Source organism: Diplotaxodon limnothrissa, linkage group LG5, assembly GCF_057381915.1.
Source record: "Diplotaxodon limnothrissa isolate DT_005_m linkage group LG5, D_limnothrissa_male_GT1.1, whole genome shotgun sequence".
Classification (NCBI taxonomy): Eukaryota; Metazoa; Chordata; class Actinopteri; order Cichliformes; family Cichlidae; genus Diplotaxodon; species Diplotaxodon limnothrissa.
The window spans coordinates 27,030,671-27,052,517 of record NC_140600.1 but is presented as its reverse complement, the minus strand read 5'-3'; the positions used below and the strand labels follow the sequence as shown (position 1 = coordinate 27,052,517).

General features: G+C 38.6%; 1 protein-coding gene across 1 annotated transcript; it reads left to right on the top strand.

The window, feature by feature from the left end:
• The first annotated feature begins 1,981 nt into the window (after positions 1-1,981).
• Positions 1,982-20,288, top strand: dennd6a (DENN/MADD domain containing 6A). The gene is made up of 19 exons (XM_085354436.1): positions 1,982-2,356; positions 4,762-4,800; positions 5,008-5,050; positions 7,744-7,856; positions 8,008-8,088; positions 8,796-8,901; positions 11,867-11,946; positions 13,212-13,271; positions 13,384-13,439; positions 14,802-14,924; positions 15,497-15,592; positions 16,014-16,108; positions 16,273-16,338; positions 16,534-16,598; positions 16,681-16,770; positions 16,995-17,158; positions 17,404-17,506; positions 17,961-18,035; positions 19,204-20,288. The coding sequence occupies exons 1-19, from the start codon at positions 2,126-2,128 to the stop codon at positions 19,333-19,335; spliced, it is 1,818 nt and encodes a 605-aa protein (XP_085210562.1). The 5' UTR covers positions 1,982-2,125; the 3' UTR covers positions 19,336-20,288.
• The last annotated feature ends 1,559 nt before the right edge of the window (positions 20,289-21,847 follow it).

Here is a 21,847-nt window from a genome sequence, read left to right as displayed (position 1 = left end):
GTAGTGGTACAACTGAATCATTTGACCACCTACTCAATTCATCAATGGGCTTTGATCAGTGGTTGTTGATCAATGGTCATAGAAACTTGCATATTAATGCTCAAGGAACTGGCCTCACAGTCCATTGTTCATTGAATGAGCTAGTTTCAGTCATTGTCCAAATGTACTGTTTAGGTTGGGGAAACCTGCAGTCAGCTGAGACTGAAGAAGTCACTTGGATGAGTGATGAAACATTTCTCCACTGAAAACGCTACGCGCAGATGAACAGAATCAACCTTTTGGGATTTACTTACCTGGATGACTAAGCATGCATCAAGACATTTTTTCAGTGTTTTTATTACTGCTAATTTCTGCAATTATGTCATTCACCAAAAACAATTCCTTTACATTCATAGCAGACAAAAAACACTTCTTCAGAGCCATGGTATAGAGGACCTGCTTTGTATGTTTTGTCTCAGTGTAAGGAGTATAAATATATAACCCCAATTTACCACTTCACTGCCTCCATCTCTTCCTGTTTGCAGTGTCCTTCTCTGTCACACCAACCCCTGCATGTGCCTACTCCCATGAACCTTCTCTGTGCTGTTCCTCTTTTCCTCCTGCCTGGAAGCTCCTTCTTCAAAATCCTTTGCATAGTATATCCAACATCTGCCCTCCGCTCATGCTCAAACCATCTCAGCCTGAGGTGTTCCTTTAATCTCGTCAATTCTAATGTCAAATGGAAAAGAAATAAAGTTTTTCCTTCATTCCTCAGGCATCCTCTCACTCTCCAAGAATGTGTTAACCAGTCTGGTTAAAAAGTCCCCTGTTCTCTCTCCTAGACATCACCATTCCTTTACAGGTATGTCACTGGACCAACTGCCTTTTCACTCTTAATTTTCTTCATCGCTCCCTTCATTTCCTCCTTACCGGTCCTATGCACTTCCTGATTATCTTTCTCTCTATCTGTCCTCCTCTCTCACTTATTTTCTTCAGTCATCTGCCTCTTGCTAAAATTGTTTATTTCAGCCCAATATGTGCAAAACATACAAAGTTAATTTGCACAAAAACAACAATCAAACAAAAGAACTTTTTGGATTTTACCCAAGGTTCCTGCCAATGTACATCTTACAGCTTATTTAGAAAAAAAATACACCAAACAAACAAAGACGTTTAGCTTTTTTTTTATTATTGCATTTTAATATATGGTGCAGATGTTCCCCTTAATCAATTGCATATACTGTCATAGGTCTTTCGTGTATTCGTAGTATTTTAAATTTTGCAGCTGTATCTCTTATCTTAGACCAGGAGTGTTTCTGAGCCAGTTCAAGTACAATCTGAAAACACCCAGCTGAGCCACTACCAAGATCTTAAGAAAGATGAAACCAATCTGGTATCAAAATGAGGAGCATTGAATTTCTGCTACTGAAACACTGTGATAACCACTGACTTCATCGCTTGCACTTTACAGTGTGTTGAACTACACCTGTTGTCAGCCTGTGTCTGGGTTTGGCCACTGGGCCATGTTTGACACCTCTTACTTAGATTATTATCTGTATAAAGCACTTTGTGACTTCTATTTTTGAAAACTGCTACATAAATAAATAATTTTTTAAAATCTCATAAACATCTCTTAATTTCTACATATAGTTTAGGTTTATATTTAGGTTTACTAGCTTTGAATTTTTTGCCTTAACTAGGTTATGCTGTGACTTAGCAGGTCTAATGTTTGACTTTGGATCTCATAATTTTGATTTTAAAAGCTTTGATTTGAAAAGAAAAATCTCTTCTATCCTGTTTTATGTCTTTTTAAAAATTTCTTTTTATGTCTGTGTGCAAACCATTTGGAAAAAATTAGACCAAATATTAAAAACAACTACGTAATTATTTGTTTATTGATTTTATATGGATTATTTAATACGGCATGTAGAAGTCAGCTCAGGGACGTTTGTGCGTGATGACGTTGCACAAAGAACGTAATACGTTGCTGCTGAAATGCTAATTGGAAGCTAAGTGGCTACTTTCTGCACCCTCCTTGTCTCCTGTTGTTACCTGCGGACAAGTTGGCCTGAAATACCATTAAACATATTTAGGAAACGGTTAACATTCTTCAGAGCATCTCTGTGTCCGGTGTCGGGCCGTAGCTATGGCTCTGCAAGGCCCGGAGGAGCTGGGGGAGCCGGTCGAAGAGTCGGAGGATCTGGACGACCAGGACGCTAGCAGCATCTCCCCGGCGGAGGAAATAACGCTACCCCCCGGGCCTGGAGGCGACGAGGAGACGGAGGAGGCTCTTCTGCTGCCCTGGGACCGTTTCTCCGCCTGGCTGCACTGCATTTGTGTGGTCGGCTTCGACCTGGAGCTCGGACAGGCGGTGGAGGTGAGACAAAAGTATCCGCCGGGGACAGCGGGGTCATGTTAAACTCAGTGAGGCTACAAATGTCTAAGTTAGCAGTTTTTTAGGCTTGGGCTAATTCTTGGAGGGGAGTGAACAAATCACTTTCATTAGCTGCTTTCATTTTGCCACTCTTTGATTTAACAATGATTACACGAGTACACACGCGCTTCACAAAACTAGCAGAACATTTTACTGTAGGATCACTTTATGACAATGCCGAGCTTACGGGGAAGCGTGTTTGGTGTCCTTAGCTGAAGTTAGTCCGTCCCAGCAGCCACTGCATCACTCAGGCTATAACTTCAAATGGACGTATTTTGCAGAAAGTTGCATATTTAAAAAAAAAACAAAAAAAATAATTCAACTTAAAACGGTACCCAAATGTTTTGAATCCTACTGAAGTCACAAAGGCTAAAAAATTCCCCAACACCTGTTGACCTCACAGGAGTTATAGAAACACACATTAATCAGTTACCTGATAACAATGTTTAAATGAAAAACAACTATGCAGATTCAGACTTCTTCAGGTCTTTCTGTTTCACTTTCTCCAGGGGACTGAGCTACACTAAGACTACAGAGCATTTCATCATTTTGATTTACTAATTGGATATAGTACTTAGTACGGTAAATTCATCAGCAGTACTATCAGCAGTGCAGCACATGGATCAGCATATTTGTTTGTTTGTTTTTTAATGGGTATATCAAAATTTTACTTGATTTGAATTAGTAGTGGGGGGAAATCAATACAGCATAGTATCACGATACTGTAATGATATAGGAATACCAGATACTGATTTTTAAATTAAATATTTAAAATACTCTGGGAGTACTATGAACAAGATGGCTCATTTCATGCTTCACCGTGCTGAGGTAACATTAGCTGAACAAACTTAACATTAAACTGGTTCAACCAAAACCACTGGACACACTTAGCTTGACAAAGCTAAGCAGTTCAGGAGGCATCCTTTCTGCAGACAGTTGCAGTCTGACTTGGACTGACTGAAAATCGCTGTCAGAGAGACTGTCGAAGGTATGTAAATAATTGCTGTCTAATTTATAAATGCAGAATGATTGCCAATGTTTGTGTAAAGTTGGTCAGAAGGTTCCTTTGTGAGTGTGCATGCGCCATTAGCGTGCTGCCTGCTGTAACCCCTAATTTCCCTCGGGATGAATAAAGTATTCTGATTCTGATTCTGAAGATGCTGCTGTTGCTCTGAATGAGTCTTTGTCAACGAGCACAACTGGAAGGGACTCAACTCAACTAGCTGCTAGCTGGTTAAGAGCAATTATAATAGTTGAATATTAATTTCTGTCTAGGTAGACATTAACAGATGTGATTTTTGATGGTGTATAACAGTTAATTGTGCATTATCAGAAACAGATTGCATGTAATTGCCAACTTGACCTCATTCAATCACAGACTGATAGCAGGCTTACTCTGACTTACAGCAACATTTGTGAGTGGTTCTAATGACCATTTTGGTGTAGTTGAAGATAACGTTATCTTATTAGATAAAATATAAATATTGACAAAGTTTAACTTAAGGAGATAATTTGCTGTTTTTTAAAAAAGTGATAATTCGCAATATATGTTGTGAAAATGCAGCACATCACAAAATGTTAAAAATAGCAACAGTATCATATTTTGAGAGAAATATTTTGTTAATATTGTATCGAGGGGTGTCTGGTGATTCCCACCTCTAACTTGACTATAGATAAAGTTCAATATTAAACTTTTAGATAAATGCAAGATACATTTTTTAACTGGGCAAATATTAACAAATTTTGCCATGAAAAACTGAAAGGACTATAAAAGTTTTGTTTTAAAATGTTTAATAAAACATTTTAAAACAAATCTCAACACAAGTATTAAACCAAAATGTTGTCATTGATACATTTCTAGTTTGAAAAATATAAACACTGTAGATTGTTTTTATACTAAAGGAAATCTAAAATTGTAAAAGTACAGCTATTTTTTTTAAGTGCTTAAAATGGGAACACTTAGAACTACAAAAATTGTGTGTATTGTGTAAACAATTAACATTATTCAGTAGTTTAAAAAAATTATTTGATTGAATTTGCTCACTTCTGTGTGTGTTTGTGGGTTTTTATTGGGTTGTATTTATTTATTTATTTATTTATTTTTATGGTGTAAGAAATCTTCATTGTAAAACATAATTTAACTTTTATGTTTTAGTTTTTATCTTTGTCTCTCAGTCACATTAAAATCAGTTTATAACATCCTTGCATTGTATTACAGTTTTCCAGTTCTTTTTACAGTTTAACAACATAAGCACAGCACATAATAGAGGCTGACCAAAGTTTTCAGTTGTGCGTTTGTGAGATTCTTCTTTGGGTAAAGTGTTGTTTGTTTGTTTTTTCTCTTTCAGGTCATTTACCCTCATCATTCCAAACTGTCGGAGAAAGAGGTGAGTTACACTGAATTTATTCTTTATTTTTTTAAAGAAAGGTTTGTTTTTGGAACATTTATCGACATGTTAAAAAGCATCACATGTTGATGGATTGATTCACAAAGGCCCATTCTGAGGCAGGCAAAGCCTAGTATGGGTATGTAAACCTGAGCTGATGTAATAAAAGAGGTAAGGACATAAACTAAATATTTGCTGTTCTTTCAGAAAACAAGCATCTGCTACCTTTCATTCCCTGACTCCAACTCAGGTGAGTTTGTGTTTCAGCCTTTTTCTCTTATCTCGCATCCACCAAACTGGGGCTGGAGCTGGTTCTAATGCAAATCAAGATCCAGTTTTGCCTCGTTGCTTTTTCAGAACCATTCTACAGTTTGACAGGCTTGATGACATAATTAAGTACCGTTACTGTCACATGTTATTGAACCAAAGCATGGCGGATAAAATCTGTGGCCTGAACTAGGTCATCTAAAACGGACAAATACACGCACATCCTCATCAGAAGAGCTCACGCACTGCACGTTTTTTGATTTGCAAACTAGATACTATACAAAATAGGCACTCTTTCTGCACCTCTGTAGTCATGAGAGAGACACGTTACATTATTGTTTTTTTTGTTTTTGTTTTAACAGCTTTCAGATTTTTCATCAGTGATGGAAAAATTTGCTAACATCTGGTTGGGTGCTGCTTGAAAAGACCTAGTTTATACAAGGTGTTGGCTGTAATGCTAGGTGCAGCTCTTTCCAACTCTGTGTGGGATGTGTATAAAAATGGTTGTAATTCCTAAACAGTCATTCCTGTAGTTAATGCAATACTCCTTCTAAACACTTTGGATTAAAGCTGAGAGTCTACACTTCAGTCACATCTTGATTGTTTGAAATCCACTGCATAGGTCCATAAATATTTGGAGAAGTAACTGTAGGTGGATGGATATCAGCTGAACAGCATTAAGTCATAAAATTTTTTACTTATTCTTTTTTTTTTTTTTTTGGTAACTTCAGTATCTTTTTCACTGATACTCTTAGATTTTTTTTAAATTACTAAAATATTAAATGTAAGATAGATTACGGTATAGTGGTTAGCGCACTCACCACACACCCATGTACAAACACCACTGTGGCTTTGTGTGTTTGCCCGCAGGTGTGTGTTTTAGTTTACTGAGTCAGAGGGGGGTGAAGCTAAAGGAGCCTGCTGCCCTCAGTTTGAAGACAGGATTAGGACAGACTGCTTACAGGGCTGCTATATATATCTCTCACTGTAGGTGTTTGTCAGAGAGAAAGGGGGAGAGAGACATTAAACTGAGGAACTGCAGCTCTCTTTCTCTGTGTGTGTGTCGTCCATAATTTAGCCTTACATCCTGAACAGATTTGGCATAATTTGTCATTAATCCACTTTGGGAATTCAGAATAAATGGTGACAGATGAATATTTTTTTTGTGCTCTTTATTTGGAAACTGCTGACTCTTCATGCGTCTCATACCCAATAGAGCTTTATAAAACAAGTTATTGTGCATAAATGAATAGGCCAGTAATCGGATCAGATGTAAGGTTGCTCTACATTTGTGCGACTACCTCCATCCGTTTCCTTCCAGGCCGAGCAAGCAGCAATTTAAGTGGAGATGCTCAGACCTGCCTCTTCTTCATCTGTACTGGGGGAGGGGGGTAAAAAGTCAAGTCATTTGTAAAAACGTATTTAATTCTGATGCTGCCTGTCCTGTGAACTCTACGTGGCATTGGTCAACTTGTTGTTAAAAGGGGACTGATGTGATTTGTGGAAAATAAAGCAAAGAGCTTTAAAGTCTTTCTTTAAGTACACAGAAGTATTCGGACTGTGTTTGAGTGACTAGAAACTCAAAATTAATTCAGAGCTGTGGTCCGGCAGCAGTGGCCTGTTTTCATGCTGTGTGGTCTTGAATGCAACCCGACTGAATGATGTCATGGAGTCTTGGCTGTCCTTTTCTGGTGCTCCTGGTAGTGTGTGCTTATGTATGCGTGACTTATGAAGTGGAATGCTTTTAAGTCTACCAGCCTGAGCTGAAGTGTTTGTCTTTCTTTGAATGTCCTAAAGCTCATTTTCTCTGTCTAAAGATGTGTTGACCTCCTGCTGAGGTTAACTTCTGGTTCATGGCTTATGCAGGACTTCCTGTTTCCTTTTTTCTTTCGTTTTCCTCTTCCTGTTTGCCTAAAAGACCAGAGGATGCAGGCTAGAAGAGCTGACCAGTGCTCATCGATGTCACATTTTTCTGCAGCGTACATTTTTTAATTCTTTATTTTTACAGGTGTGCACAATGCAGATGTGTACAGAAATAGGTTGTGGTGGATTCTGCAGTGTTTTTGTTGTTTCTCAAAGGTGATTTTTTTTTTTTAATCTATTTATGATCACACTTATAATCTTAGTTTAAAGTTAGCTGAGGACAGTGCAGTTTTTCTTCTTCAGAACAAATTAAGTTGTATATTTTTTGATTTTCATACACAAGAGACTTGGGTTTAAAGAATAATTTAGTACAAGTTTTTGAATGTTCCTAAAGTTTTGTAGCAGTCCTTTGCTAATGTGTCTTTATGAAGTGATTTTTATTTTTTCCCCAGCTTATGTATATTTTGGTTCTATATGCTAGTCTGATCTTAGAAAATACTGGAATATACATCCATATTTATATGTATTCACCATGTTTATCTGCATAGTGTTTGGAAGCTGGGATAAGCTGGGCTTTTAATGAAATCCTCTAAACACTGCAGCCATCTTGGATTAAATCCGGGTGGCTGTCTGGATATTTTATAAACAAACGTTTATTTAAGCTTAATTAAATTAAACCCCATGCATCACCACAAAAACATGATTGGTTTCCTGTGTTTGCTGATTTTCTCCCATATGTTTTTATTCAGGTCTTAAAATGTCTCTTGTTTACTGTGGGTGACAATCGGTCATTGCTCTGCCCTCTTTTTCCAGGTTGCCTTGGTGACACACAGTTCTGCTTCCGGTTCCGGCAGGGTTCCAACAGGAAGACGTCACTTGGCTGCTTCTTGGAAACCACTGACAGAGATGCGCCACCTTGTCTGAAGGTTAGGCACCGCTCATTAACACACACACAGCTCTGTAGGCACATAAACTGCACAGTGTAGAGTTTTGTGTGCTGAGAGTAAAATAAGAATCTGTGAACTGATAATTTGCTGTGTGTGTGTGTGTGTGTGTGTGTGTGTGTGTGTGAGACAGAGGGAGCAGGGCCATTACTATGGTTATGTGTACTTCCGTCAGGTGCGAGACAAATCTTTGAAGAGAGGATACTTCCAGAAGGTCAGTGTCAAACTGCAGGAGGACTAAATGCAGCCGGTGATAGAAAACTTAAGCATGAACAAGGATCCAGCACACAATGCACTGTGTTAAAAAATTTGAGAGAGATTATGCTTCCTGTTACCACAATAGGATTTATAATGGTTTTAAGCGATTTTTTTTTTCTCCATATTTCAGAGATTAAATGGTTTCAGCAACACCTTTTGGTTATGATTTTAGGCTTACAATAGTAGTACTCCCACTTCAGGCAAGGTTACATTGTGATTAACTGTATTAGTGCTCTCCTTGATAGAAAAACTGCATGCATGTTAAATTTGATATATATAATTATCTAAAATGATTTATTTTTACCCGACGCTATTTCAAAAGGCTTTTTTAATGTGGTGCAAATGTAACATTATACTTTATCATGACCGCAGGTATACAGAGGGTTAAAATAAGAAACAAAGGCCCATGTCGAGCATATACTAGTTCAAGCTTTGGGTTTGATTCTCAGTTTTTATTTGCAGTTTTTATTTGCTCTTTGGGGTTTAATCTATTACTAGACAAAATGAGGGATTGTCGGCTCACTATATTCTGACATCTTTCAGACAAAATCAAAATCAAACCACTAAAAAAAATTACATACTGATGAAATGTCTGAAAATACAATTCCCTCTTTTTTTTTTTTTCTTTTTTCTTTCTTTCTTGCTGTGCCTGTCTCTTTCCAGTCTCTCGTCTTGATCAGTCAGCTGCCCTATGTGACCTTCTTCCACTCGCTGCTGAAGATTATGGCTCCTGAATACTTTGAGAAACAGGAGCCCTGCCTGGAGGCTGGTCAGTTTGATTACCTGTCTGTATGCAATCATTTGTGTAATCCTGTCTCAGCTCCGTGTGGTCCAGAAGAGTTAACTACACAGTCCTTAGTTCACACTTTTACAGTGCTTTCACATCCTAGTTACATCTAGTTTCAGCATTTTTATTTTTATGGCACAACGTATCAGCTTGGCAGCAGGTCCGCTGTACTGAGACTTCTCAGTTTATCAGATGTCATCGTAAGCTTGGTTGGCCTCTTACAAAGTTTAGAGAAACCAGTTTGTTGCACATTTAATCACAAGACATGTATTTTATATCTGTTCTCAGGAATGAGTTTCCTCTCGTCTGTTTAGGTTTTGAGGACTTCAAGAATACAGCAAAATGAGATTTCATTGATATGGTCAGACTTGAAAAAGATGTTTTACTTAGAACTAAGGAACAATTTAAGATGTTGACAGCCAAACCAAACTGTCACTGTCTAATTCAGAGAAATAGTAAAAAAAAGATAAATATAATTTTAAAATGACTAAAACGGCTTTTGTTTTTTGTTTGTTTTTCTTTACTTTCATTAACCAAAAACCACAAAATAGAAATGTCCTCTTAGAGCAAGTTTTTCCCTCTAAAGTCAGTGTCTCTAGTATTTAATATCTAATATGTGTTGGAAGTACTGCTTTTCAGTAATTTCATCCAGGCTAGTAACAAACAAGGAGAGCCCACGCACAATAGGGTTTAATTAGTCAGTCAAATTACCTAATCAATAATTGGTGCAGTGAGATGTGAGAGTATGGTAAACGGTACTACCTAAGGTGTCTCATTGAAAAAGTATCTAAAGTTGGATATGGCTGCAAAAACAAAATAACCAAGAAAACCAAGAGAGGATTGTGGATAAGTGTGTTTTCACACCTGTGGTGTTTAGTCCATTTAGTTCACAGTAATTGGACTTATGTATAGACCAAAACAGCTGCACTGTGACCCTTTGAAGGAATAAACCCCAGAGTTGTTTGTTTATGGTGTGATGTGACCATCATCCGAACGAAATGCAAGGTGTATGTTACAATTTTGAGATTAAAAAAATATCCCATAACCACGTATGCTTTGTATTCTCAATGTGGGAAGGTACTGCAGATGTGCAAAGGTCTGTAGGGGCTAGCAGCTAGATGTGAAATGAATGTAAATTCTCCATGTTCTCCAGTGGTCCAGAATACAGCACCTTCTTCCTGTATTTACTTTTGTTGCTCCGCTCATTGCTCCTGGCCAGTGAGTGGATTCATATGGGCTCAAATTGTGTTCATAAATATTTTGTACTTGTAAATCAGGATGTGTGTGTGTGTGTGTGTGTGTGTGTGTGTGTGTGTGTGTGTGTGTAAAAAAACAAACAAAAAAAAAACCAGATTTGTGTGTGGACTTAGCCAAAAAATACGTGTGTTTGGCTATTGGAGGGGTTCTTTATGGAGCTTCAGGTCCTTGAAGGGAATAAATGCCTTTTTACATGCCAGCCCAGTGTTTTCCTTCATCAACACGAAGGAAAACAGTCTGTGGTGGTCTCAGTTTGGTGATTTTTGTGTCACAGGTTTATGTGCTTAATACAGGGACCTCCAGGGCCTTTCCAACAGCGCTGCGGACCGGGGGGGGGGGGGGCAGTATTGTGGAAATGACAGTCTTCACTAGTGGGGATAGTTACAAAGCTTTCTTCGTTATTAATGAGCATACATGTTTTTATTGAATATTTGAAGAACCAGCAAAAAAAACAGAAACTCTTGAAGAGGACATAAAGTCAGAGATAGAAACGACAATGAGCAGGTGCATCTAGTACAGGTAGAGCTGCTGCAAAAACCCACAGAGCCCAGCAGCCAGTGCAACAAATTCTGGATCCTTGGCTTTTAGTTAGCATTAGCAGCACATGCTGCGTCTGATGTGAAAGTACCTTTATGCTGCACACTGTGACTCACAGCCATGGTCCCAGGCAAGCCCTGACTTTGTGTTAAACTAATCCTAAAGTAATAATGGTATTTCTAACCACTGATATACCACAACTTTATCCTTTCAACAGCTACTGAAAGTTAGGGGACCTAGCTTCTATCGGATATTTACATAGAGATCCTCCAGCTTCAAACTGTATTACCCTTCAAGGACCTGCAGTTCAAAAAAGCGCTCCTCCGACAGCCAAACCCATCTGTTCTCTGTTTGGATAGTTAAATTTGGCCAATGTCGTGTCAATCACAATCAGATGAAAGGAAAACAGGGTCAAAATTCGTACTTGTAACTTGAAACTTGAGTGCAGTTTCACACCTATTTTAAGTCCACACACAAATCTGTTTTACACTCACACAAATTCTTTTTACACATACAAATCCTGATTTACAAGTACAAAATATTTATGACCACAATTTGAGCCCATAGACTCACATGGTTTGTAGTGATGCATTTTGGCTTGCTTGGAGTTCCTTATGTGAAAAAAACACCAAACCAAACAATGTGAAAAAAGTTCTAAACTAAGTTTACAAACTCATCAGCTGATTCGGACCAGAGTATATGAACTATAAGTGGAGACAGTGTGGACTAAAAGAGGGGTTGTCCTGTTGGGCACTCCCACCTCTCAGGTGCAGCCATGGAGGGTCGGCCAACCCACTGTTTTACCCATGTCTAATTGGAAACTATTTATAGGGATTGTAGATTCTAGTTGATTATAGATTAATACCGACCAGTATAAGGCAATGATGCCATCTTTAATTTGGTAAGGGATGATCCCCTTATTTTGAAAGTTTGATTGCACATTGACTAAGGAATTGTAAATCACAAGTGGTTTGCCAAGTCAGAAAGCAGTGACTGTAGCTGCTGACCAGTCTCCATGATTGTGAACTTGTCTTGCCACAGAAGATGAAGAATATCAGAGAGGCAGCCAATTATTTCTGTATACTTAAATAAATCCTTTTTCTGTTTTCAGAGAAGATCCTTTTTAATTCAAAATTGTTGTTGTGTTTGATAGCTTGTAATGACATCGATCGCTGGCCAACGCCTCATCCTGGACGAATCCTGACGCTGCCTATCATGGGTGTAGTCCTCAAGGTACACTCACGCACTAAGTTGAAACCAGCAGATGTTTAGTTTTGACATGTCGTGACAGGTAAAGAACAGGTCGAATTAATAACTTTAAAGATGGCTCGATTCAATTTCCCACGATAGGCAAATATTTGTTTAATCAGGCAGTCTTGTTCAGGTAGAACAAGAATGCTTCGCAGTCAGCAGTAACCTGTACTTTAAAGCAGCATTTAGGGGCTTAGTGAGGTAACTTCAATGTTTTCAATGTTTTGAAGTTGGTTCACTACTTCTGTGTCCTTCATGTCTTTTATTTTGTTTTAAAGAGTACAAATTGGTACAGTTCTGGGACTGAAGGTTTGGTTTAGTTAAGTTTATCACTTTAATGAGTGTTTTAATACATTTGTATTTAAAAAAAATAAAATAAAAATCTGATTTCAAAGTGCTTTAATTCAGCAGTCGTTCACTGTTAATGATCAAAACGTGTTATTAGAGTGGGTCTTTGAATTTTACGTGGTTGCTGGTAGGGAGCATAACAACAGCAGTGGCTACAATGACTCCAGACATGCTCGTAAAACTATGAAACGAGTTTGATTATTGTAAGGATGAATGTTGTAAGTCTAGGGTAGGGTTGTAACTAAAGATTATTTTCTTCAATTACTCGATTAGACAACGACTATTTCAGTAACTCTTATCTCCGCTTCCTGTGGGCAGACCTTCTGTTCTATGCTCCATCACCCTGTTGTCTCGTCCCACAGCAAATTAAAATAAAAACCCAGGAAGCATATGAATTTGAAAATAATCAAATGTATTTCTAACATTTCTCAATATGACAGAGTAAAAATGAAATAAATAATATTATTTAAGTAATACAAATTAAAGTGCTAGTAGTATTTAAACAAAAAAATAACTGTAAACAAGAAACTAAAAATAGTTTCTGTGTAAAAGTTCAAACAAACTTCAAAGCAAAAAGATTTTTTCCAGTCCAAAAAGAGAAGTTTCCAAAGTTTACAGATGATTCAGTTCATGAATTTACGATTGCACTAAACATAATGTGGAGTGAGGTTTGCTCCTATCTTTGAGATGATGTTCCCAACTGCTGCTAAAGATGCACTCTTTCATGACTTCAGCCATTTAAGAGTTGCATGATCCTCTTTTCAGGACAAACTCTTCCATATGCCTGTGGATAATACTAGTAAGAAGGACCTAAACAGAATTAGAAAAGGCCGTCACTAATTACAAATGTCGTTGTCTATCATTGTTTCTCTGATGAAAATCTGTGCTATGTGCTGCAGGTTCGCATCCCAACCTCTTATGATAAACCAGGAACGTCACAGCTGGTCCAATCCGCCCAGGTGATCTTACACTCGCGTGCGCACAAACACTCAGTGTCTGTTTGTATGATGTCTGATGACACACTGAGCATTATGTGAATATTAAAGCTGAAAGTGTGTTTTTGTGTTTTAGAGTGATAGCATGGTGTCCATTGTGCTCCCAACAATTCATGAAGTGGACCTCTTCAGGTGAGTCCTGCAGGTCAAGGCTGATTTAGACTAAATCTTTATAGAGCCTAAGATGCAACCTATGTTACGTAATAGTCTCATTGCAACATTGAAGCTTGTGATTGGTGTTAAGTTGCTTGTTGTCATGTCCCAGTCTGTCTTTTCGTGCAAGTCTTGGTCGCCGGCATCCATCCATTCTCTTCTGCTTATCAGGGTGCTAGAGTGTATCCCAGCTGTCATTCACACCTATAGAATCATCAGTTAACCTAACCTCAATAATTGCATCTCTTTGCACTGTGGGAGGAACTTCACGCAGAAATTCCACCGTACTCCCAGATGGTGGAGTCGAACTCGGGACCTTCTTTCTGCACCGTGCTGCCAGCATATTTTATGTATTTTACCATTATTGTTGTGTGACAATGTCTAGATTGGATTAGCGTTATTTATATGTTAGGATTGTTTAGGTAATTTTTGGATATTTTTTTTAGTGACTTGCTTTGGTATGATAATGTATGTTGGGATTGTATTTGGTGTATGTTATCTGATGTTTGGGCCCCTATTTTATAAGTCGAGAAAGGCGATCTCCATCCATTTGTTACAAATGTGTGTCATTATATTGCTGAACTTACATCGAGGTAATAATTGTTATGCTCTCACTGATCTGTTTGAAACCTGGTGCGTGGCACTGAACGAGCCAGTCGGCTGCAAACTGCATCGGTGTGAATTTCCAGGGACGTACACGTCAGGTTAAGGTGTAACGTGTACCTACAGGGTAGCCTTAACACAGAAATTTAAGTCCTCTGTCACAGTGTTCTTCTTGCTTCGGACATGTTTTGTCCCCACCTGCTGCTTAATCATGGTACTGTCACTGAATCAAGAACAATATCACTTAATGCTTCAGCTGAGGAGAACTGCTTATCAAAAAAAACAAAAACACTGAGAGAAAGTGAAGACAGGTCTTTCGCAAGGAGGGTTGATTTCAGTGTTTAGTTGGCGTCTCTGAAAACTTGCTTCTACCTTGTGTCTCTGTGGGGGAGGTGCAGACAAAATGAATAGTCATGCCCATTATTAAAAGGTCAGAGTTACTGTTTTGGGTGCTCTGCTGTGTAAATCAGCATATTCTGTATTCAGGTAAAAAAAGAATATTAATCACCCAGCTTGGTGGTTGTGCTCCTGACCAAATCTGCTGAAACCTTTTAAGACCTTCAGGTTCTGAGGTAAATTAATAAAATTGAAATCTAGCAGTTCAACAAGGTTCAACCTGAGAATGTAACACAGCCATGTGTCTTTGACGTTGCCAAAATTGACTTGGTTTGAAATTGGTTTGCAAACAGTGGGAAAGAGACTTACTCCACTCATTGTCGTGTCGTCCCCCCCCCCCAGGTGTTTCTATCCAGTCTTCTTCCATCTCCAGATGCTTTGGGAGTTGGTGTTGCTGGGGGAGGCACTTGTTGTCATGGCGCCATCACCAGCCGAGTCATCTGATACTGTGCTAGCTTTGGTCAGGTAAGTTAGCAGCGGTTATTGTGCCAGGATAATATATAGACCAGTACTTAACAACAAACCCAAAGCTAATTTTTATATAATTTTGTGTCTTCATGTTCAGGAAAATTTGATGTATGACACCTAGACATGTCTTCCTGTTATAAATGTGTTATAAAGTGTAATTTATAGTCCAGCAAATGAGTCGGTCTACATATGTTTCTGTTTGTACAGTGATCAGACAGGTGTTTTTCATCCAACGCACACTGTCATATGCGTCGGTAAAATGCTGATTTGTTTAGGCCAAGCGCATTATATTTAAAATGTGAATACTTGAGATGTCTACAAAATAAGTGTGATTGTATTAATAAAAACCCCCCAACTTAATCCTGTCGCCTTCACGTGTTTTATGTTGAAAAAAGTCACAAAAATGCCAGATGTACCAAAACTTATAAAAATTAAAATTCAAATATTAAGACTGACATTTACTTTCTTCTTCTTTTTTTTTTTTTTTTTAAATTTGTCAGAAGGTTCAGTAAACACTCTAGTTTAAAAATGTTAGAAAATGTTTTAATGTTTTTTTTCCCCCTCTGCAGCTGCATTGCTCCTCTGCGTTACTGCAGTGATTTCCGGCCGTACTTCACCATTCATGACAGTGAGTTTAAGGAGTACACCACCAGGACGCAGGCTCCGTAAGTAAAAATAAAATGACGCCATGCTGTTGTGTCATTGGTATTAGTAGCTGGGATAAATTTGTGGACAGTGGAGCGATCAGCTGGTGAAGAGTCTGTTGCCACGAGTAGATTTGTAAAACAAAAAGTATCTATTTCACCTTCAAATAAATCAAAATGAGCAAGGAAAATAAATCAATTTAATCATGCAATAAAGTCCCTAAATTAATTTTAAATATAGCAACAGGAGCTGCTGGAACAGGCTGCCACTCCATACAGCAGCTGGAAAAAAGTGATGATAGGGCGTGGTCATTCAGGATGTTTGAAATTCTAATTTAAAAGGGAGCCAATGAACAGAAGTTACTTTGTTAGAAATTTGTTGAGTGTTGAAAATTGTTTTCTGCTTATTGGTGTTAAAAGTTATTAATCTGTGTTTCCGCAGGCCGTCAGTCATTCTAGGAGTGACCAATCCTTTTTTTGCAAAAACGCTGCAGCACTGGCCGCACATCATCCGCATCGGAGACATGAAACAAGCAGGTAAACGTTACAGCTTCAGCAAACTGAGACATACAGGGTCTCAAACCTGTTCAAAAAGATGTCTCTGTGCAAAAAGTGTGTTAATGAAGTAGGTAATGATGTATTGAAATGGAGGAGAAATATCAACCTGTCTGATCACTCTTTTCACCACCTGGCACTCACAGGAGAGATGGCCAAGCAGATGAAAGTCAAGAAACTGAAAAACCTCAAAACTCTGGACTCTAAACCCGGTAGATATTTCACATCCCCCTTTTATTCTATTTATTTTTCTGTATTATAAAGATTTTTTACTTTTTTTAATATTACATGAAATCTCTCACTCACTCACACACTCACACACACACACACCGACAAATTGTGCAAGAGGTCCCGCAATAACTAAAAAAACAGTCTGATAAGTGTGTGTGTGTGTGTGTGTTCTGTAGGTGTGTACACTGCATATAAACCGTATCTCAACAAAGATGAAGAAATCATCAAACAGCTTCAGAAGGTGAGATATTTCCCATTTTTAAGCATCCCCTTATTCATTATTGAAAATATGAAATATTTTTATGTATTTTCTTGTTTTGCAGGGTGTTCAACAGAAGAGACCCTCTGCAGCCCAGAATGCAATTCTTCGGCGCTACTTCTTAGAACTGACACAAAGCTTCATCATTCCACTGGTAACAACCAATTACTTTATGTATGTGGTATCCTCCAATCAGATCCAAGAACTCTATAATGAATGCTGTGTTTTTTAGAGTTGAATCTGAGTTTGAAAGATTTCACAGAAGTGGATTTAACTCTGATACATCGGGCTATGAAGCTGTAAATATGTGATTTTAATTTTACAAATGACAATAAGCATTTTAGGCTTCAACTAAAATGATTTGTTCGTGTGGTGCAGGAGCGGTACGTGGCCAGTCTGATGCCTCTCCAAAAGTCCATCAGTCCCTGGAAGAGTCCTCCTCAGCTACGACCGTTCATACAGCAGGACTTCATGAAGACACTGGAGAAAGCTGGACCTCAGCTTACGTCCAGACTGAAAGGAGACTGGATAGGACTCTACAGGTGCAGGCATAAGCCTTTATTAAAAAAATCTATCTGCAGAAGTTAATTTATCACATGGAAATCTGTATTTTTAAGTTCATAAGCCATAGAGGTTTTTACTGGGTTAAGTATGAATGGTTTGATTGTAACACAGACTGAAAGGATGTCAGTAGTGAATCACTGACATGTTGTCGGAATGCAGACTATCCCGAGTGTCATATGAACTCTCTCTTTTTTCTTTTTTTTTTCTCTTCTTAAATTTAAAGGCATTTCCTCAAGTCTCCCAACTTTGACGGCTGGTTCCGCAACAGGAGGAAAGAGATGACGCAGAAACTGGAAGCCCTGCACCTCGAAGCGCTGTGTGAGGAGGTGAGGAGGAGAAAGGCTTGGAGTGTATAAAGATCGGGCTGAGTCTGTCTGAAACATTATTTTAGTGTTTTATGCTTTTAAGTTAACTTCTGATTGGCTCCTCAAGGTTTGAACAGCAGGTGGGTGGAACTTGAGGGACCATGAAAAGGCAATATCCAAAGCATCATACAAATTCAAGATTAAACTAACTGTGTTTAGAGTGGTCTGAGGCTTTGGCTCTCTGAACATAAAGTTGAGCATAATTATTATTATTTTCTGTTTTTACATAGATGGGATGTTAGAAAGTAGTTAAGTGATGCCATTGGCTAAAGCTCTGTATATCTTAATGGCCATCAGTCAACATCGACTCAATTCAACAATATCAGTGTTGAATTGAGTCATAAAATGTAATGAGTACCCTTGAATTGAGTCCCAGACACCTTTATCGATCTCCATGTCATTTGTTCTTCTGCAGGATCTCCAGAAGAGAATCCAGAAGCACACAGAGGTGGAGACAGTCGATCTGGTCCTGAAGCTGAAAGACAAACTGGTCTGTAAAGATGATTCATGGTCTATAACTTTAATATTACTGCCTCTACTAAAACCTCCTGTACTTTTACTGCTAAACTACGGCTCTGCTACTAGCACAACAGCTAATAGTCCTGTAGCTTTTCTCTTTTCTTGCAAAGTTAATAGATGTTGAGGTCAAAAGGTTTTGGGCACGGACCAATAAAAATCAAAACCAAAATGTGCCTGCATTATCTGTTCATTCTCAGTCAGCACACACATGACATACACCCCAAACTAGGTTTTTTGTTTTACATTAAATATTCAGTGCAGTGTCAACATGCTGCACATCCACCATAATTACTGCACTGGCTACAGGTCTTCTGGCTGGGGTGTCATTTATTGGGAGGAGTTAAGTGATGCTAACATGGTGCTAAGTAAGCTAAATAAGCATGTGAATATCTGGGAGAAACTTCAGCTACTGTAAAACTGCACTGAATCTGAACCATAGGCAACATGACCGGTTTATCTGTTGGATTAAAGTGTGTGCTAGTGTTTTATAAGGCAGTGAAGTGAGTGCGTAGCATAGAACTTTTTTTTATGTGTTGCATGGATGGGTCGATGGATGTATCATAAGAAATGAAGAACTGACATCATTCATGATTACAAGCCTTTTTAAAAAAACTAAAATAAATTTAGGAGGAGTGCCAAAGTCTTAAATCTAACCGGGCTTAAGCTGTGGGAACCCAGCTTCTTTCAGGTCTGGGAGCTGTGCAGTTTAAAACTGATTTAAAACATGACATTCAGGTTCACTTGAAGCAGAAATTGATCTTTGTAAAGTTCTATTCTCTGTAAAGTTTGAGCTGTGTCTGAAATTGCAAAACACACAGTGCAAATGGTCAGAACAGGATGCAGGCACTGGAAGCTGCCTGAACACGCCCAGGAGGATGACAGGTTAAAGGTCATCTTCTTTCTCGGGCAGATGACCTTCAACTCAAGGTCCATCAAATTTAAAAAAAAAATAAAAATAAAAAAAAATAAAAAATTTCTCCCTGCCTTGAATTCCTCCTTCTTTTACTTTACTTTTACTGACACAGCATACATGGCTGTGCTTGTTAGTAATCCCTGCTGATGCACCTGGTATCTTGCATCTGCTGCATCTTCAGCCTGTTGAATGAAGCATTTTTGTCTCACTGTGCTCTTTGCTGCAGACTCAGGCAGAGAGGGAGAAGTTACCAGTGCATCCCGGGACCTTGGAGAAGCTGAGAGCCCATATCGAGGGTGTCATCCTGACCTTACCAGAGGACCTGCAGGGCATCCTTCACAAGCCCACCACGCTCTGACCTCTAACCCTGCAGGCTGCAACACTAACCCCCAGTTAAAGCTTGTTTTAAAGTTTTGGGTGGGGGGGCTTGGTGGCTCTCCTCCCAGTCGGTTTCCAAGGTGAGGGTGATGTGGACCCTTTCACTCAGACTGGGTGCCAGTTTAAATCTGCTCTGGTCTAAGATGGAAAGCACATACTTGGGTGCCAGCTCTCAATGAGTCAGACTAAACAGCATGTCAGTGATCATGTGGGTATTTTTTTTTTTTTTTTAAGATGACCAGTCAAACCAGGATCGACCAGGAAGTGTTTAGAAAGTGCTACTTTTTTTTTTTTTTTTAATCACTGCTACATTACTACATGAAGAAAGCCTGGAGGGCTCGATCCTGATAGCATTTTCTGAACAGTCTGAGGCTGCGTGCGCAAGCAACAAGAAGATGACTTTTACTGACCTTTGACCCTGGACGTTTTTACCTCCTTAACATTTTTTTTTTTGTTTGTTTGTTTGTTTTTAAACATTGATGGTGGGTCGCTGCAGTCTAACTGAACAAAATCTGGAAATGTAAAAAGTTTCCCGAAGAAGTGCACTTCATCCATAATTGGACCAGTGTGCCCTTCTCACACCTTTATGCAAACAAGCTGAGCCAAGCAGTGCTTTATAATGTGATGTTACTAAAACACACACAGCACTAACCACCAGCGACCCCTGCAATAACTCTCTGCAGGAGCCAGTCATCTTTTTTTATCCATGTCACATGATCGTTACATGACCTATCAAAATGAAATTCAGAATGGTCTTTATATTTGTTTGTTTTTCTGTTGTTGTTTGCTTTGCTTTGTTCTTTTAACATCTGAAGTTTTGTGTCACTCTTGTGTAAAATCATGTAGAATCTCCTCCGACAGGCCCGTATCCACCAAGAAAGAAAAATAGATCATTTGAAAAATACTTGCAGAAATGCAAATTTATAAGATATCTGTTCGGGGTTTTTTTTTTTTTTTTTTTTTTTTTTTTTTTTTAATGAAAAGGAAAAAAAGTTTTTCATTTGAATGAATGAGAGGACACCAAAAAATATGAGCTAGACCCCAAAGTTTGATTTCTAGAGATAATTATTGTTTTATGATAATCGGTAATAATGAGAGATTGACTTTCTGCGTGTTGTTTGTGAACTTTCTTCTTTTCTCCTGATTAGTGTCACTGTCATAATCAGGTAATTCCTGTATCTTATTGACTTCAATTTTAAAGGGTTTGCAAATTGTTCTTAGAAGTTATTTGGCCATTTTAACACTTTTACTTGAAGTATATTCTAATTTCTTATATTTTTAAAAAAATTTAAAATGGTGGAATGGACTTTTATTGTGAAATACTGAAGCTTGAGCCTTCCTTTCTGTCTCGAAAGAAAGGAAGGCTCTGGGTCATAAAAGTGGGGGATCACCGCAGCAGTTGGCGCCACATGTTTGATTTGGCATTTTTAAAGCGCAATTCTTAAACGTTTGTTTCTCATCGCAGCATCAAACCGTATCCGTTTCCGCTCGAGATCGTTCATAGAAAAATAAACTTTTTAAAAGCCAAAACAACTCTTTTAAGCAATTATTTTAATGCACTTTCAAGTCCTTGCTATGAACTGAAATAAACTGTCAGTTGTTTTGATTTTAAAAAGGTTTATTTTCTATATTTAGTTTAGTTTTTTCCTGAAAATTATCATCAACTTGTATAAAGATAAATAGAAGCTGTTCTGTTTTATTCACCTGACAAAAAAATTCTTGATTGTAGAGCAGTTTGGATGACACGAAGTCTGAGACTCAGTAAGGGTGGAGTGCCCCATGTGGGTTGGGAATAAGTTGCTACCTGAATTGGAGGGTTTTTGTGTGTTCTTGTTCAGGAGTGAGGGTGGAGTGGAAGCAGAGCTGGGCAAACAGATTTGTGTGGAGTCAGCTGTGGTACTGGGTGTTAAACTGAAGCTGCTTATCTACATTTCTACCCTCACTGTTGTGAGTACTGAGTGATGGCTGCAGATACAAGCTGTGAGCTTCCTCTGAAGTTTGCTATAGGGTGCGAAGCTTGGTCAGAGTAGAGCAGCTCTTCTCTACATAGAAAGGAGGCAGTTGTGGTGGTTCATCGGTGTAAGATGCCTCCAGAGCACCTCCTAGATGAGGCGTCTTTGGCATGTCCTACTGGAAGGAGGTCTCAGTGCAAACTAGGACACGCTGGAGAGATTGTCTCTCAGCTGGCTTGTGAACACTTGTGTCTCCCCAGAAGTGCTGGTGACAGGGAGTTTTAGATTACTCTGCTGAGGCTGCTGGCCCTGTGAGCTGGTTCCAAAAAAGAGGCAGAAAATGGATAGATGGCTGGGGAGGGGGTGGAGCTTTCAAAAATGGCACTGCTGTGCTTTAAAATGTGTTCATTCTAATGACTAACAAACAATGAACTTTCTATGTATAATAGTGGTCACGGTTGCTCAGGATAATACACAGATGCTGATTCTTCACATTATATTTAATTTTAGGAGGTTTAAATTATTGTGAGACTTTTTGTT

What these genes read in the sequence shown, in the direction of transcription:
- dennd6a (XM_085354436.1), top strand. Translation starts at nt 2,126, where the DNA reads ATGGCTCTGCAAGGCCCGGAGGAGCTGGGGGAGCCGGTCGAAGAGTCG. An exon ending in AACTCTGGACTCTAAACCCG is followed by an intron (nt 16,339 to 16,533) that starts GTAGATATTTCA and finishes TGTGTTCTGTAG; the next exon opens with GTGTGTACACTGCATATAAA. An exon ending in TCATCAAACAGCTTCAGAAG is followed by an intron (nt 16,599 to 16,680) that starts GTGAGATATTTC and finishes CTTGTTTTGCAG; the next exon opens with GGTGTTCAACAGAAGAGACC.